The following is an 18512-nucleotide window of genomic DNA, read 5'->3' on the forward strand; positions in this document are numbered from 1 at the left end:
TTCTGGTAAAAAAAAAAGGCCAAATTTACGGAGACCAGGGGTGTGTCCGGAGGGGGGCATGGACATGGACATTTCCTGTCTCTCTACGGCTGTCCTATCCAATAACCAATCCAAAAACTTGTGCACACTGTCGAACATGCAATAGACTTAATTGCCAATGAATGTCTTTTTGCAAGTTAGACATCGTTAAGAGTTTGCATGCAGTTTTCTAAGACCTTTAAATTGTGACTCTGCACATCTATGATTTGGAGTCCTGAAAAGTATAAAACTAATATGTCAGCTATAGTTTCCAATCAAAACTGTGTTGCATTAAACTCTTCGACGTGGTAGGGAAACATCCTGTCCTAACAAAAAACATGTGGAATGGACACAGCTGTGCGCATGATGGATCTCCAGCAATGTCTATTCAAGGGGAGGGAGCTGGAAGCCTGTAGAAGCTTCAGCAGGTTCAGGGAGCTCTCGCATGATGCGGGTGACAACACAAGACGGGATGCATGAAATGAACGTAGCCACCTCCTTGAAGTGCATTGCTGGGAAATATGGAGAACGTAAATTTCAAAAACCGCGGTTATTTGTCTAAAATTTAAAAAAGCCTCGCCTACCATCCAGGGACGTCCCCCATCCTCTCCTGAACCTCACTGTCCTCGTCATCAGCTGTCTCAGAACTTGCTGCCTCGGCTAACGAACCTCCGTGGTCATGGTCTACCTGAGGGTCTACAGGAGACTCTGGATGAGCGAAGTCCTCGACTAGTGGGCGTGTCTTATGGTCCCCCCCCCCCCCCAGGGTTGAACAGACAGAGAGGTGGAGCTTCTTTCATATCTTTGATTTAAATGAAAATCTTCCAGATCGATGAAAACATGTGAACACTGCCTCCTCCTAACTCTCGGTATAGTTTCGAACCCCTAAAATAAGACCAGCTCTCACTCCTGCAGGAGAAAAGAAACAGACAAAGAAAACGTCCCAACAAGAATGTTTTTATTTTATTGACTTCATCTCAGTTTACAGGAAGACAGTCGTATTGCAAAGACAGAACCGGATACGAGTTCTAGTGCTGTGATCATCTACTCACTAAAACTGCACCAAAGTCATGATGAGGCTGTGAGACGTGAGCGGACAGAGAGACACCGGAGCTGCACCACAACAACACAGCACGTCAGAGCTGGGGGGGGCTTAATGAATAAGAAGTAGCTTTCATCACACTGAAACCCACAAAACAAATCCATCATGTAAATCCATCATAGCATCTTGTAAGGCTGCTTTCCCACCTACTGAAAACGTCCTGATATTCCCGTGCTGAGCGTCATGTGTGAACACAAACAGCTGAATGTTTCTCTCTTCACCCGGAGTTTCTCCTGCAGCCTCCTCGTATTTATTCTGCAGAAAGTCAGAGTGAGCTGATGTGAGAACGCAGCAGGATATAATCAGGAGAATTCACCTGGAGCGAGTGGGAGGGGGTGGTGACGTTTATTCCCTGTGATCGCTGCACGACCATAGACTGTCTGCACGCCACCTCTACCATCTCCGTGCTCTAATGAACCTGCTGCATTATGTTTCCTGTTCTCCAGTATGTTCTTCTCCACTCTTTAGTTCACATTGAGATTCTGTTCAACTACACGTAGCATTGATAGAAAGACACATATTCTCATTATAGCGTCGTATAGAGGACTCTGTTTCCTCGTCTGCAACTACTGTGCCGTTCTTTTAACGTCAGGTCTTACCTCAGGAGACCACGCCCCCCCCCCCCCCCCCCCCCCCATCCTGCTGTTAGCATGTGTGAACAGGTCAGGAGAATACCCGCAGCAGTCCCCCTGAAATGATCTAGATATGTTCAGGTGTGCAACATGTGGAAGCCGTCTATCGGAGCGGCTCAGTCAGTGTGGAGTGACGCGTCTTCTTTTCTATTTTAATAAAATATCTTTTTACAGACGTTATATTTTCATGTTGCAGAGTTTTTGTGATCTGGAGTTCGATTCAGACGCGTTTGTTTAATTCCTGCTGCAAGACCAAAACCTGGATCAGGAGCATCAGTCTCCCTCCTCGGCGACTGTGAGGAACAACATTTGAGGATGTGCAGAAGGATTGTTGTTTGAACGATGAGGTGATAAACAGGCCGCGTGTTCTCCTCTTAATGCATCATGTGACCGCCCCCCTCACACACACACACACACACACACACACACACACACACACAAACACACACACACACACACACACACACACACAGCTGTGGGACAGTGTGTGTGAGTCCTTTGTTCTGAGTCAGGAGCTCCTGATGAGCTCAGAGATTGTCACAAGATGTATTCATTATCATGTTGATCCAGGAGCGCGCTCCACGCCGTTTATGTAAGCGTTGGCTGTGTTGATGTGACCCTCTGTCAGGCGTGTGTGTGTGTGTGTGTGTGTGTGTGTGTGTGACTATGGGATAAAGAGACATGTTGTGTGCAGCTACACGGCGTCTACAGCGAGCTACGGCTTGTGACGGAAGAAACGGGTTTACACGACACGAGTTCATGCAGATTTATGTCACTAAACGCTCATTCCTGTGCGTGATCCAAAGCTGCTTTTTTTCTTCAAATTCTTCAGGATGAGAGAAAGGAACAGATCACTTTCAGCTTTAGAGTAAAAACATCGAGGCCACGATACTTCACTAAAAGTGGCAGTTTAGAAGCGGAGCTCCCGTCTGACGTCATGAATCCTCACGCTCGTTTGTGTCCTCATGCTTTGCTTTTTTTTTTCTGCTCCTGAATGTGGTCAAATGTACACGACGTTAACAGCAATACAAACACAATACACTGAATAGAAAGAAGTTATTCCCCGCGCTCAGCGAGCAGCCGTCCTCCTCTGATGTGACACTCACGGTCACGTTGTCCTGACGTGTTTTAAAAAAACGTTTAAACGAAGACGATTTCACTTTATCTTTGTAGATGTGATCATCACTACGGAGGCGTTTTGCATTCACACGAGAAAATATGGAAATCAGGGAGAGTGAGAACGGGGAAAAGAACCACAGGTCGGATTCAACCCCAGTTGTTTGCCTTGAGGTCAGCCTCTATACAGGGGGGCCTCAGCTCCAGCTCTCAGCCTGTCTTTAGGTTGACTGAAAGTTAGACTGAGACAGCATTTCCAGCATGGAGACCGCCATTGATGGGACTCCAGCGCCCCCTGCAGGAACAGACGGGTGACGTCACTCAGGCTTCATGCTTTCTGTCAGGATCAGCTGACATGTTTCACGCTGGTGTTGTGCCCACATATGTTCACACCTCGTAACTCGGGATCATTTTGTTAATTCAGCAGATTTTCTCGTGTGAATGCAAAACGCTCATAAATCTCTGCACATTGAAATCTGTTCTTTAAAACGATGTTTGTCCTCTCGTCCCTCCAGATAATTATTCTCCGTGTGGTTACGTTTCTTTAAAGACAAGTGGATTGTCTTTAAAAAAGACGTTATATTTAACCCCTTCCTGTTCGTTTCACCCCTTCCACACTTTGATGTCGAGTGGAGCCGCTCGCCGTGACGTCAGAGGAGAACAGCGGCCGTGTGAAAACGGTAAACGGTTCAGATTTCGAGCTCCATGATGTCTCACCACGGCGATATTCACTCGGGGACAAAATGCAAGAAATTGTGCTACGGCATAAAAACTCCACATCACAACATTTTATGTTTCTTTTTGTCCTTTTTTCACGTTTTTTATTTTTCTATCGTGAAGCCGCTTCGATATTTTCGTACGTTTTGAGCTACTCGTCATGCAGGTTAAAAAGGTGATTTTTTTTTTTTTAGTTTGTTTGAGATTCAGTTGAAAATGTGAAGATTATTTTTTCTCTTTTTAAAATTAAATACAAACAGAACTTTTGGCGTAAAGGTTCAAGGAAATTCGGATCAATCAGAACCAAACGTAACGTGTTTACAAAAAGTCTCTGAGTCGAGAAGTCGAGACGAAGAACAAAGACATCTGAGCTCCTGATTTCCACATACTCTGCACGCCGCGGCCTTTAACCCACGGTTTTTGACGGCGCACGCCATGTCCCACTCGGTCTGTTAGGGTTAGCGTGAGCGAGGCCCGCGGCGCTCGCTGTGGAAACAGGAGCGTTGACTAGAGTGGCAGCAGACGGCGGCGTGGCACTGACAGACCACGGCGTGCACGGAGTATGTGGAGCCACATGAGCAGCCAATCAGACGACAGGAATCAAGACGAGAAAAAAAAAGAAAACAGAGAAAAAAAACTGCTTCACATAAAAAAACAGAAAAAAAAGATTTGAGTCTTTTTAGATTCAAATGAATAAAAAAATTCAAAATGAAAAGAATCCGCAGGGCGTGGTGTCCTACGAACAGAATGTCAAACACGCTCACACGTTGTTACACATGAAACACTGAAAAGCTCCGCTCGGGTGTTTTTATCTTACAGGGTCCTTGAACTGTTCGTGTTTTCTTTGACACAAAAATACAAATCCTGTGTCCGTCGGCGCCGTTCAGAAAGCGTCCTTCCTGACGAGGTCACACGGCTAACATGCTAACACCTCCGTGTCTCCGCTTGCTTTTTTTGCTGGAAGTATTGCTTTAAGAAAAACATTTTGGTCTTGGTTCAGGAGGGATTTAGTGACAGAATCTGTAATGGGAAACATTTTTGTCTGTTCTCAAACATCGCAATCAAAGTGTGGAAGTTTTTTTTTTTTTTTTTTTTTTTTTTTTTTTTAGACTGGCGCCTGGTTTGTTCCAGGAACGTCTTCCGCGGCGCTCTTCCTTTCTGAGCTCATCGTCTGTTTCTTCTCGTGCATGCACATCTTTGCGGTTGAAGAGAGAGAGGTATAAAAGTGTGTCCAGGTGAGTCTGTGACGTCATGAACGTTCACACACAGATTTCGATGGGCGTGGCCACAAGCATGCGGCCGCCCGGCGATCCGTTCTCTCTCGGCATTCGGTCGTAGCTGTTGGTGGACGACACGGAGCTGTTGGTGGAGACGGACACAAAATGATGGCCGCCGCCTGGCTCCATCAGCCCGCCTTTAGCCCCGACTCCACTTCCTCGCTCCACCCCCACAGGAGACATGGGGGAGAGCGGGGACAAAGTCTGCTGCTTCATCCTCTCCACAAGGAGCTCCTCGTCTTCCTCGCCGGACGACGATGACGTGATAGTACCATCCACCTCTCCCCGTACGCCTCCACCTCCACCTCCACCTCCTCCGCCGCCGCCGCCGACCCTCTCCCCAACGCCACCGCTGTTGGTGTTGCTGTTGGTGTTGCTGTTGCCGTGGTTGTTGCTGTTGCCGTGGTTATTGTTGTTGTTCTCGGCGTCCAGCATCCAGGAGTGGCTGAAGTATCCGAACACTTCTTTGACGGAGCAGCGGCGGTCCTGCTCCACGGAGAGCAGCCGGCGGAACATGCGGAGCGCCTGCTCGGTGAAGCGCCTCCACTGCGACGGCACCGTGTTGGTCCGCCTCCTCTGCCAGCGGATGAACTCCTGGTAGAAGGAGTCTGACGGCAGAGCTTTCTCCCAGGGGAAGTTTCCCGTCAGCATGCAGAAGAGCAGCACGCCAAACGCCCACACGTCCGTGCTGTAGTCCACGCAGAAACCTTCGTGGCGAGAAACGTCACAGAGCTCGGGGGCCGTGTAGGGGATGGTGCCGCTCACCTGGAGAGGGAAACCGACAGGTCAACAACAGCAAAGGGATCAGGTAACGACTTTGACAAGCAGAGGGCAGGACTCCAGGAAGTGGGTCGAAGAAAACGACATTTGAATTACAGAGATGTCATGACGCAGACAATTCCATAAAAGACTAAAGAAGTTATCAAACATGGAGGAGTAATTCGACCTCGTCCCTCTGCTGCACGTCACCCCCCCCCCCCCCCCCCCCCCAACATTTCCTGCCTCTCTACAGTGCTCCTATCCACTAAAGTAATAAAGGCCCAAAAATAACTTAAACAAAAGAAGAACAAATTCATAAAACATCACCTGAGTATTTTTACATCTAAATAGTTGTATGTCATTCTAATCCGGATGACAGGTTTTCCTCATCAGGCCCAGGTGGAGGAAACAGGTGAGAATCAGAGAAACTGGACAGAGGGGTCACTCACCCGTTTGACCGGTGAGCCGGCTCGGCGGGTCATGCCGAAGTCGGACAGCTTGACTTTGCGGCACTCTCGGTCGAAGATGAGGATGTTCTCAGGTTTGATGTCTCTGTGGACCAGCTTCTTACAGTGCAGGTAATCCAGGGCGATGGCCACCTGGTGCACGCAGCGCTTTGCTACCGCCTCAGGTAGACCCACCTGAAGGAACGGAGGGAAACCAGAGGTTAACCGTACGGGTCACAAAAGGCTCGTAGAAAATCCCTCCAGGTGAAAGTGTGAACCTTTCTGTGATCATACCACCGAGGTGAAAGATTAAACGATGCTCTCTGTCGATGAGGTGAAATACTTTCACTCCCTTTAAATGCCATTTAAAAAGAAAAACATCAAACACCTGCAGAGGAGGTCTGACTCTGAACACTACTCTCTGATTGGTCTAACTTTCAGTTTTCAGGAACGCAAAGAGACTGTTTTTGTTCTTTTCTCTGACGTTAACATCCAAAGAAGACGAAGCAGAGTACGAGGTCAGCGGGTTCACCTGGGGAGGAATGATATCGAAGAGGTCTCCTGCCAGGGCGTACTCCTGAGCGAACACGTAGTACTCGTCGGTCTCGAAGGCGATGCCGAACATGTTGATGATGAACGGGCAGGGCGAAAGGTAGAGCGAGATGCTGTACTCCCGCAGGAACGACTTCAGCTTGGTCGTCTTCTTCTTCAGGAACTTCAGCGCCATTTTTGTACCTGTAGGGTCCAAAGTCAAAAGTCAGTTTTATTGTTTAGGTTCTATATCTGAGGTTTTCCCTGCGCGTCCCCTCACCTCGGATCTTGTGGATGACCAGGTCCACCTTGCCGTAGGTGCCCTTGCCCAGCTCTCGGATCACCTCGTAGTACTTGTTGACCTCCAGCCTCTCCAGGTTCTGGGCTGCGATCAGCTGCAGCTCGTCCAGGATGTCCATATTGGCTCGAGACACCAGCGGAGAGGAACTCATTGTGGGGACGGTTTCAGGGAAGGACCGCAGGAAGAAACTGGGGAGCGGACGCTGAGGAAGGGCGAGAGCAGCAGCGGCTAACACCTGGTGAGACTGTGCAGAAGAAAACAGGTTTTTACAATGTGCACAATATTCACTTTTATTATTCTTTTGTCTGTCACTGTTTCACCTGTAGGGGGGGCTGTTGTAACAAAAAAACAAAGCTGAACATGACACAAGAACATCATGTGAGATTTCACCTAAAGATGGAGTCAGCAGCTTGTTCCTGCAAAATAGAATACAGACTGATCCTAAAGTGAAGCTGCTCCATCGTCCCTTCTGGGCCTCCGTACATGTGTGCTGGTGACTGTGTCTGCAGAGACTCTGTCCTCTGACTGGATTTTACTGTTCTGCTTTGTTCTGGTTGACTCGGGACGTTTCTGGGCGGAGCTGGTGTGTTTCCTCCAGCGCTGAAACAGAGAGACAAACGTGTGTCTCCTACAGGTGCATAAACCAACTCTTGGTCATTCTACCTGTGATGGTTATGACATCATGGTGAATAATCAAATCCACTGTTGAGCTGTATTTCCTTGCATGCTTAGTGACCGTCCACGCCGTGCTCTCTGTGGAGACCGTGGTGGAGATGTATTTGTTCTTCTCAAACAGCGTGCTCCAGTTCTTCTGTCACTTTTGACAAATGACCAAATACTGGGTGTGTAGGACTTCTGTTGTTGTTGCCGCGGTATCAAAACAGCTCTCGATATCGTTTGATTTTTACGAGAATCGTATCGAAGTTTAAAATCCTCATACTGTGACGACACAAGAACAAATACATAAAAAGAGAGCGAACACAGTCGCTGCTGTGGAAACATGTTCGTATGTTCAGAGCGTCCATCATCCCGTCATCTGTGAACATGCTGACACACAGATCAGACATGTACACAGGAGTGTGTGTGTGTGTGTGTGTGTGTGTGTGTGTGTGTGTGTGTGTGTGTGTGTGTGTGGTCTTTGCGTCGTCGATGGTGCAGCTCACAGTCTCCTCTGATCTGCAGCGAGATCGTTTCTGAAAATGCTAATTATCTGCAGTGAAGGCGCAAGTAATTCTAAATGCTACTCGCCGAGGGGGGATGCCAGGGAGGGCTGTGAGCTGAGTCACACACACACACACACACACACACACACACACACACACACACACACACACACACACACACACAAACAGCCGATAACAGTCCTTTTGAGCAGATCCTTTTCCTGCTGCAGTGTGATTATTCTTAGTGATTTTTTCTTCCTGAGCAGCGAGACCTGCCAAGTCCTGACCCGCGCTATAGATCCAGGAACACGTGGAAGAAATATAAGCACTGAAAACACACACACACACACACACACAGAGAAACACAGAGACACACACACACTCATTACATAACCCGGGGAGCTGGAAAGCAGCCTCTCCGTCCCCAAGCACACACTCATGAATCTGCTCGCTCGCATTTGGACAGCGGCCATATTGACAGTCTCTTCTTCATCAACAACACAAATAATAAACACACGACATAAATCTGTGTGAATCCTCCAAAGACGAGAATCTCTCTCTCTGCTGTTTCAACATGAACATAAGACGAGAATCAAAGAACCTGAAGCTGAGTGTGTAAAGCCACCAGATATCAGACAAAGAAACACACGAACACACGGCTTTGAGTACCTTGTCATCCTCACCACAGGCCTATCTGCTTTCTGTGAGAGTGTTTTATGTGTGTGTGTGTGTGTGTGTGTGTGTGTGTGTGTGTGTGTGTGTGTGTGTGTGTGTGTGTGTGTCTGTGTGTGTGTGTGTGTGTGTGTGAGGCAGACAGGAGGATGACACCAGAAGGTGAGGAGGGGTGAGTCAGCTTAGGTGACGAATGGCAGTGCATAGAGGATGTACTGTTTCCCTCTCTGGCTTAAATAAAAGCCATCAGGAACATGTAACACACACACACACACACACACACACACACACACACACACACACACACACACACACACACACACACACACACACACACACACATACACACACACACACACACACACACACACAGACGGACGCAGAGAGGTGTAAACAGAGTCAACAGTCAGAGTAAGTGAATGTCGCCTCACGTCTTGGACATAAAGTTGCACTAGAACACACAGCAGAGACTACAGCCGACGGCCAACCAACACGTACGTTCTACTGATGTGTGAGAGGAAATAACTCTCCATGCCAGCAGGCAGCGGTAGCTCATTGTTATGATACGAGGAGACCATTAGCACACCGCTGTCGCTCACCACTCGTATTATAGGTAGCCTACTAATGGAGAATAATGTCTGATAAAAAGTTGAAAATGGCGCTGGCGTTGTCAGCCCTTGGTCTTTTAGTGGAAAAAGAAAAGAAGAGGCGGAGGAGACAAATAAGAAGAAACCGCACTAATGGGTGAAAGCATGGATACTACAGCGGCATGCTCAAGGGGCTTTCCTGAACCTGTGTCGAGAGCAGGAGAGAAATGAAACCTCCCAACAGCCAATCAGAGAGATTCCTCTCACCAACCACGCCTACGCCGATTCAACGATGGAGGTAGCGACGGTGCCAGACACATCAAAAAAACTAGGGTGACGATCGCTCACCAACAGTCCTAGTAGCGATCTCCTTGGGGTTAACTGGCTTCTCACTGTGCCCCTTTTGAGTTAATAACAACCTCTCACCCATCTGGGGGAGGGGTTACTGCCCTTTGTGATGTCATGAAGGGAAAATCTCAAAACAGCCTGTTTGAGCACACATTTTCTGAAAAGTGGAGCAGGCAAAGGACGGAGAGGATGGTCTTTTCTCATCATTGGGGGGTTTGTAGACAGACTAGAGACACATATTAGAGTTAGACACAAGCACGGCGCTACACAGGGGCTAGGGGGCGCTATATCCCCAGCACCCCGGTTAAGCCCCCTTACGTATGTCTGCTTTTATTTGCAAAAAAGAGAGAACCTAAAAAGCATTTCTGAATTCATGAAATTCAACATATTAGTCAAGCTCCCCGTAAGCAAAAACTAGACAAACATGGTGAAGCATCATGTCCTCTGAATACCTGTGTGTGTGTGTGTGTGTGTGTGTGTGTGTGTGTGTGTGTGTGTGTGTGTGTGTGTGTGTGTGTGTGTGTGTGTGTGTGTGTGTGAACCATGCACAGAGCTGCATCAGTGTTTATATAGAAACAGCTTTAGACTCAGCATGAGTCACAGATCAGGATAAATGTGTGTCTGCTGCGTCACACACATTCTCTCTCTCCCTCTCTCTCTCTCTCTCTCTCTCTCTCTCTCTCGCTCGCTGATAATAATAGACGTAACACAGCCAGCTGTATTTCACAAACAGCTCACAGCCTCAGTAGAAACAACTGCAGAGCCACTGATTGGACCGAATCCCAGCAGGGCTGAAATCTGATTTGACGAGCACACTGTCCTAAAATAATACAACACTGAGACGTGCAGGTTATCTAGACTACAGGTGAGTGAGTGTGTGTGTGTGTGTGTGTGTGTGTGTGTGTGTGTGTGTGTGTGTGTGTGTGTGTGTGTGTGTGTGTGTGTGTGTGTGTGCGTGTGTGTGTGTGTGTGTGTGTGTGCGTGTGTGTGTGTGTGTGTGTGAAATTCACAGGAACGTTACGGTTAACCGGTGTGACGGTGTAAAGAGTGACCGTGTTAACTGGCGAATCAGTCGAATGTGTCTGTGGTTGTCATAGTTACAGATTTCTATAATCCCTGTTTCTGACATCACAATTAAAAAAAACTCAACTAAGCATCAGTCGTTAGGACGCTCTCTGTCTTCAACGTCTGCTGGAACTACAACGCCAGCAGACGTTGTGTTATCGTAAAAAACAACGGAAAGAACTTCATCTTTGTACAAAGTCCACAGATCAGAGTTCTTAAGAGACCCGGTTTGGCGTGGAGGCCAGCTGGGGACGGGGGAGGGGGGACAGTCGAGCTTGGGCATGATACTGGGAAACTGACCTAGTGTGAGTGCATCCTTCCAAAACTTTTACACACGTGTCTGTGTTGAACATCTACAAACTTTAAAAATGACCGCTCATCATCAGTGACCAACGGGTTAAAGGCTGCGTGCTCAGCTCAGGTTACCGACCATTTCACTTATTTTATGATAAACAAAGAATAATCTGGATTCTGTGTACAGATACACATCAGGTGGGAGGTTATCTGGTTTCTGTTTGTAGTGTAATCATCATGAAGTATTTCCGCGCTTTGCCTGTACAGAAGAAAACGGTTCATGTGGAGAACAAAAGAAGTGAAGATTGTAACAAACAGATATCTAGATATGTGCATGAACGTGACGCTAACATCCCGTATTCTGCTGCTAATCTAACTGTTAGCAAAGACACAAAGTGGGAGGTCAGCTGTGGCTCAGTGGTAGAGTCGTCTCTCAACTGGAAGGTCGGGGGTTCGAGTCCAGCTCCTGCAGCCCCATGTCCGATGTGTCCTTGGGCAAGACACTTAACCCCAAGTTGCTCCCTCTGCTTCATCAGCAGCGTGTGAATGTGTATGAATGGATGAGTTAATACTGATGGACTCTTTACTCAGCAGCCTCTACCATCAGTGTGTGAATGTGTAGGTGTGACCTGCCGTGTAAAAGAGTTTCGAGTCGTCAGATTGACCATTTCATGGAACAGGAAGTCTTAGCTGGACGTCCTCACTCTGCTGCAGAGATGAGTCCGAAAACCTGGAGAGGAATCAGCATTTAAGCACTTCTGGTTCCATCGTCCCGAAGTCTGCAGGATTTTTAGAAGCTTTTTCCACGTCCTACAGAAGTCGGTTGCTAACAACGAGCTAACTAGGACAGCAGAGATTGTCACATTAGACGTCATCACGGTGTACGTGGAAACTCATCTGCTGGTTGGAAGCTTCGTGGCGGTGACATTGAACTCAGTAGACCGCGGTGTTGTTCTTTATAGCCTAACGTTAGCTTTTTACTTCCTCTGACTGCGATTACAGAAAAGATTAAAGTCGAGTTCATTAGTGAAGATTATGAATTATATTATTGATGAACAAACCAGGTCATGTACTTTGTTTCACCACAGAGTTTATTGTCGGCAATAATCCAAAAACCCACAAAATAAACCGTCTGTGTTTTGTCAAGGGAGTTAGCGCCATGCTAACTCCATAAAGACGTCATCCTGCAGCTCTTTACAGCTCGAGCAATTCTTCCCCAACATCTGTGAAGACACGTACTGATAAAAACAGAAATGAATACGGCCGAGGGTGTTAGAGATGTCTGAAGTCTGTAAATGTCTCCACAAGGATTTATTTAAGACTTCCATTCTCCTCAGATGACGACCGTTACTGCATCACAATGTTAAACTTGGATTTCATTCTAATTCAAATCAAACACTTTCACCTTCCACTACGATCTGCCAGCGGAAGGCGTCTGATCCAGTCTCTAACTAGACTCGTCTCCTCTGTCGCCCCCCGGTGGTGGAACAAACTACCAAACTCCATTCAATCTGCAGAGTCCCTTTGCACCTTTAAGAAAAAGCTAAAAAGCCAGCTCTTTATGAACACCTATGACCTTCATGATGATGACAATGATGATGATATTTAGGATGGTTTTGATGCTGATTAGAACTCTCAAGAACAGCTGTCCATGTTGTGCTCTGCCTCTGGTCCTTTCCTGTCAGCACCCCTGGTCACTTCCTGTCAGCACCTCTGCTAACTTCCTGTCAGCACCTCTGCTAACTTCCTGTCAGCACCTCGCTTGTTTTGTACTTACTCTCTGTAGCGTCTGATGAGTGAATTGTTGAATTGTTGAACTATCGATACCTGTTTGATACCGCGGCGACTGGAGTAGAAGTCCTGGACACTAGAGAGGCGATGTTTGTCTCATGACTTCTTCCGGTGTCAGACTCCCACAATGCATCATGTTTGACAATGAAAATCTGTCTGAGTTGGTGACGTCATCTGCCCGATAAAAAACTCTGAATCAGTCGTTAGGTGACGTTGGCATTACATTGATTTGGAACAACAACTAAACATCTTCTACTGACGTCATTACATGGCACGATGTCAATGTACTTTTTGAATCTATTAATGATTAAAATCACGGATTGTATCATTTGTCAGGTGCAGCGTTTTGAAAACACACACCAAATACGTCATGTTCCTCTCAACTGACCACAAATCCAGCCTCCCTGCCACCCCCCCCCCCCCTTCCTCCTCCCTCCCTCCGCTGACTCTCCGAGCCACCAGCTCCATCCCTCTGTGGAATCAGAGCCACGACCGGAGGCTGCAGCCAAATAAATCCCAGACCGCTTATGCAACCACCAGCGGCATTCAGCGAGCCAAGGAGCCGATCACAGCCACGTCCACCCCCCCTCATACCCCATAACCCCCCCCTGCTGCAGCCATTGTGACCTCTAACCATCGGAGACCCGCCATCGTCATCCTCCTTCATCCTCAGGAGTGTGTGTTTAAATCATAGTCAAAAACGCCCAAAACACAGACTCCTGTCTCCTGCACATTCAAATGTTTGCCCACACAGCGTTTGATTTTCTAACAGAACACGGCATGATCAGAAGTACACACACAAACACACACACACACACACACACACACACACACACATACACACACACACATACACACACACAGAAACACACACAGACACACACAGAAACACACACACACAGAATCAAAGTGTTTGTGATCATCAGAGAGAAAAATAATGAGAGAGAAAACAGAGAGAGAGCAACACAATGACAACGACTGTTCAGAAGCAGAGTGCCAGAAACGGAGTGTGTGTGTGTGTGTGTGTGTGTGTGTGTGTGTGTGTGTTTGGAAAGGTAACTAGTGTGTTGCTCGTTCCTGCAGCAGCACCTACTGACATAAATCCTATGTGTGTGACACGTTTACCGCTCACAATAAAAGTGAGAACTGACCCTCAAACCCTGGAGCTCCGAGCGGCTCGAGTCAGGAACTTTTAACGGCCTCAAGCCACATTCAGTCCGTCTCATTGGTCCACGTTTAAAGGTTCAGTCCACTCATTTTGTTCATGAAAACATGGATGCACGAATGGAGGCTTTATAGTCAAGATAGCTGATAGCCTCATGCTTCGTGCTAAGCTAAGCTAATCCCCTTCCAGTTCTAACTTTATACGTCCCATTTCAGGGTCTGCATCCTTCCAAGGGTGCATTTGACGATCGTGTACGCCCTGACGTGTTCGAGGCTGATCCATTTTAAAGGTTCCTATAATGCGTCCTTGTTTTCAAGCTCAGCAAACGGTCAGCGTCCTTCATGACCTCAAAACATCCCACGAACGATGAGGCGCCAATTTGAACAAGCTAGCAAACCCTGAGTCGGCTGAGCTGTCGTTCATAAAGTTAATTTACAGGAACCTTCCACATTTTAACGACTCGTCGCGCCAGAGAATCGAATCCTAATTCTTTCCTCTCTTTACGTAGACGACTTATGAAACAGGGTTACCGTAACGTGTGTGATATAAGACACACTTTTAATAGTTTTTTTTTAATCTTAAAGGTCGCCTGCTGACCAACAAACCAGTATAATACGTAGAGACGTGCTGTCATGAGTCACGACTGACAGTTCAGCCGCCACCGCCACAGTGCACGCACATTTTTTTTATCAATAAAAACTGAGACCACTTCTTCTTATCTTTCCTCCGTCATGACGAGGTCGTCATGGTGCCTTTAAATCAAACAGCGGTTTACTGTTCGGTACATAAAGCTCCTGGAGTTTCTGCTTTGATTGAAAAGAGTTCTCAGTTAACGACAAGTGATCAGAGGACGTGGGCGGAGTGACTCGCAGGACGCAGGTCATGGGTAGCTAGCAGGGTTACAAAGTCCCCCTGGTGGACACAGATGGTACTGAACGAGCTGCACAGCTGCTCACTAACTGACTGCTGATGAACACAAATCATCACAGGACGACACTTTAGACCTTTTTCACCTCTGAGTGACCTCGAGCACTGACGGAGACTGAAACACCGGTGCCCCTCTATTACATACGTTACGGTAGTTATTCAACCTTTCTGTGGTTTACGTTAAAATAACGATGATTGTATCTTTTTTAAAATCATGTGACATGGTAATAATCCTGCAGAACTTCCACCAGATACTTGTGCATTGCGTGTGTATTTTACAGATTCACTCGCGACAGCAAGAGATAATACGATGTACGTGGTATAAAACTTTATAAACACACAAACAAACACAGACGGTCATTATTCTGAATCGTTAAAACGGAGTATTTTATTCTGAAAATGGGATGTTTTATTGTTGTTTCGGTGTCTGACTTCCCGCTCGTTCTTTTCTGTGCTAAATTGATGCGAGTCCTGTGTATCTGCTGCGAAGGGCACCGGACTGACTGGCTCACAAACTTTTAACCAAAGCACTGGACCAAAACGTGCTAATTTTGCAATGACAGTAGGAGACCTCCCTAAGGGGGCCCCACCTGACAGCACTCACTCTCGTTACCCTGCGAAACGTTTCATGCGTTGTTGCTGTGAAAACCAAAGTTTGTTGATGAAAGTCAACAAAGTCAAATGAAGGGAAATGATCTGTCTACAGGAGAGGAAAAAGAAGAAGAAGAGTATGCGTCGGGACGATGGCGGACATGATGGTGATGAACGCCGGTTGGGGCGGGCCCCCCAATGGATTTTTGCCTCGGGCCCCAACAGACTCCTGAATCGCCACAGCACTGACCCTGAGCGTGATGTGAGCTTCACCGTGTGAAGACGATGAACCGAGACACCGTCATCAAACGTTATTCATCTCAGTTTATATTTTATTCATGAATCTGAACTCTGATAGGACGAGAACAAGTCGAGCCCAAGTTATCGCCACTGCCAGCGAGACACACCAGAGCATCTCAGTGACCTACATTATGACTCATCATGATGTGAGAGAGTGTGTGTGTGTGTGTGTGTGTGTTTGAGTGTGTGTGTGTGTGTCTTTGAGTGTACGTGTGTGTGTGTGTGTGTGTGTGTGTGTGAGAGAGAGGCTCTGAATACAAACAGGAAGAGAAGATTCCTTTCAAAAAGAGAGTAAGTCAGCGTCGCTCCAACATGACATTTAAATATTTATTATTGAAACAAACAGAATTATGATAAAAGGACTTGAGCTTGTATATTTATCCACTCAAAGCGCTTTATTTATCACAGAACAGAGTTAACAACATCAATATAATGCAATCTTTACCTGTCTGATACCACGGCAACCAAAACAGAAGTCCTGACACACAACGTGGACTTTAATCGTTTCTAATGTTCAGATATTTCAGACTAACTCGTGCACATCGTCTTCATTTCTGAAACCAGGTAACAACGGACCCCTCCGTCTCGTAAACACCGTCTGATGATGAACAAGCGTCTTATCAGATCAAACTGTCAAACACCTCACACTGAGGACCTGATGGGCCCTGAACGCATCACGTGCAGGAGGATGTAAACACTCTGCTCTTATTATCCACCACCTGACGTCCTGTAGAGCTACGTCACGTTACATCCACCTGCAGTGTGTCCTCAGACTGCACCCACACTCAGGAGGATCAGTGTCCCACACACACACACACACACACACACACACACACAGATGCAGATGCATGGTGGAGGTTTGATCAGTAACTAATTTTAATTGTCTATAATATTGTAAACAATCTAAAATGTTAACAAGCTGCATATGTGCTGTTTGATTAATAGGATGCCACACACACACACACACACACACACACACACACACACACACACACACACAGAACAGGCCTTTGTAAAACGAACCACATTGATCTCTGTGTATGCATAGGCCTACATTGTGACATTGTCACACATAAGGTTGCTCCAACTCTGTGATTGGGTGAGTGTGATGCGGGTGAGTCAGGGTGCAGGTGAGGATACAAGGAGTCGGGTTTTTTTTTTCGGTACTCACCCGTCAGTGGGTTCCCACAGGGGGGCCGTGGATTCCGCCCTGTGAGCCCGGGCTGCAGCTGAACACACCGCGGGGTCTGAGCGCATACTAAAGCCAGGAGAGTCGCGAGGAGCGCCGGGTGTCTGAGAGCCGAGAGCAGCCTCCGAGCAGCCGAGAGACGAGGGATGTGGAGCCGAGCATCCTGCAGCCTCCTCCGGCTCTGCGTCCTATTGTCTCCGCAACGCTCCGTCCTCTAGGATGAGAGGAGAGGGGATGAGGAGGGGAGGAGGGAAGGAGGAGGAGGGGAGTCAGCAGAGGAGAGGAGCACCAGTAGTGAGCCAAGGAAGAGGAGGGGGGAGAAAAACCCTCCCCCTCATCTCTGCTCTGGCCAATTGCAGCGCAGCTCCGCCGGGAGCCGCCGCTGCTCCTGTCTCCGTACAGAATATGATGCATTCAGGGACAGTGCGAAATACCATAAAGAGCGTCTCATGCTGAATAAGAGATTGTACTGTAGGTCTGCTTGTTTTTAAAAGTGTGAATATTTGAATGTTATGTCCAGCAGGGTCAGCTCCACTGGTAGTAAAAATGAGTCTAACTGTATTGAAGTCTATGATAAGATCTCATATCACTTGATTGATTCCCTCAATAAACATTTAACTGATGACTTTATGGTTTTAAACTCTAATTTCACGTCTTCTTCGACACAGCATGATGTTCATTTAGTAAATGATGGTCCAATTACAGTCAAAGAATCCAGAAAAAAGGGGGAGGGGTTAGAGTGGGGGGGGGGGGGGGGGGGGGGGATGTCTTGAACAGCTTTCGATTAAACTTCAAGTTACTCTGAGGAGTTGACTGTTCAGTTTTCAGTATATTTCATTTGACGTCTTTTTTTCACAAGCTTATATTTGTATCTTCAGTCACCAATAAAGCAACAGTCTGTAACTCCTCCTCCTTCAATCAGTCGTTTCAAAGTCGATCTAAATGAACAATAACTTCCAACAGGGAGAATGGTGTCTCTCTCATGACGTCTCTCTCATGTCCACAGAGTGTCCCGCTCGCCTGTTTTCAGCACTATGTAACTTTGGCAGCGGGTCGAGGTCATCTGGTGAGAAGTGTGTACGTATTTACAGTCACACAGCAGCCTTCAGCTACAAAGCAGCCAGTTAGCCCGTCTCTGTACTGTTTGATACAACGACTGAGACTAAGAGGAAGAGGACGGAGACGGATGAAGATAAGAAGAGAGAGAAGAGTGAGCGAGCGAGAAGCAGAGTGTTCATCCCTGCAGATATTATTCAGAACAGATTGAGATGTAACGTTAGCCTGTATCGTTAGCGGTGTCATCGTTGTCTCATGTTTAGCAGCTTTAGCGGCTGCAGGAAGTCCTCTAACCCGAGTTATGTCTCAGGTTTGATACGAAGAAATCAATAAATTCATCTGACACCAAAAATGGTCTCTTCAAAGATCTGCAAACGAGACGCAGAGTCAGATTAGCGCAAAATCTGAAAAGGGGGCACTATGTAACTCTGACACCTAGTGTTTAAAATGTGTACTGCAGTCTAA

At 47.1% G+C, this 18512-nt stretch overlaps 1 protein-coding gene across 1 annotated transcript; it reads right to left on the bottom strand.

Annotated features, from left to right (window-relative positions):
* Window positions 1–959: 959 nt before the first annotated feature.
* On the bottom strand, window positions 960–17249 carry bsk146 (brain specific kinase 146). Its single transcript, XM_061027685.1, has 5 exons — window positions 16974–17249; window positions 6879–7143; window positions 6600–6802; window positions 6071–6262; window positions 960–5627 (listed from the first exon to the last, which is right to left on the bottom strand). Exons 2-5 carry the CDS (start codon window positions 7048–7050, stop codon window positions 4845–4847), a joined length of 1350 nt encoding a protein of 449 aa, XP_060883668.1. The 5' UTR covers window positions 7051–7143; window positions 16974–17249; the 3' UTR covers window positions 960–4844.
* Window positions 17250–18512: the final 1263 nt, after the last annotated feature.

The sequence above is a fragment of the Labrus mixtus genome, chromosome 21 (genome assembly GCF_963584025.1).
Source record: "Labrus mixtus chromosome 21, fLabMix1.1, whole genome shotgun sequence".
NCBI lineage: Eukaryota > Metazoa > Chordata > Actinopteri > Labriformes > Labridae > Labrus > Labrus mixtus.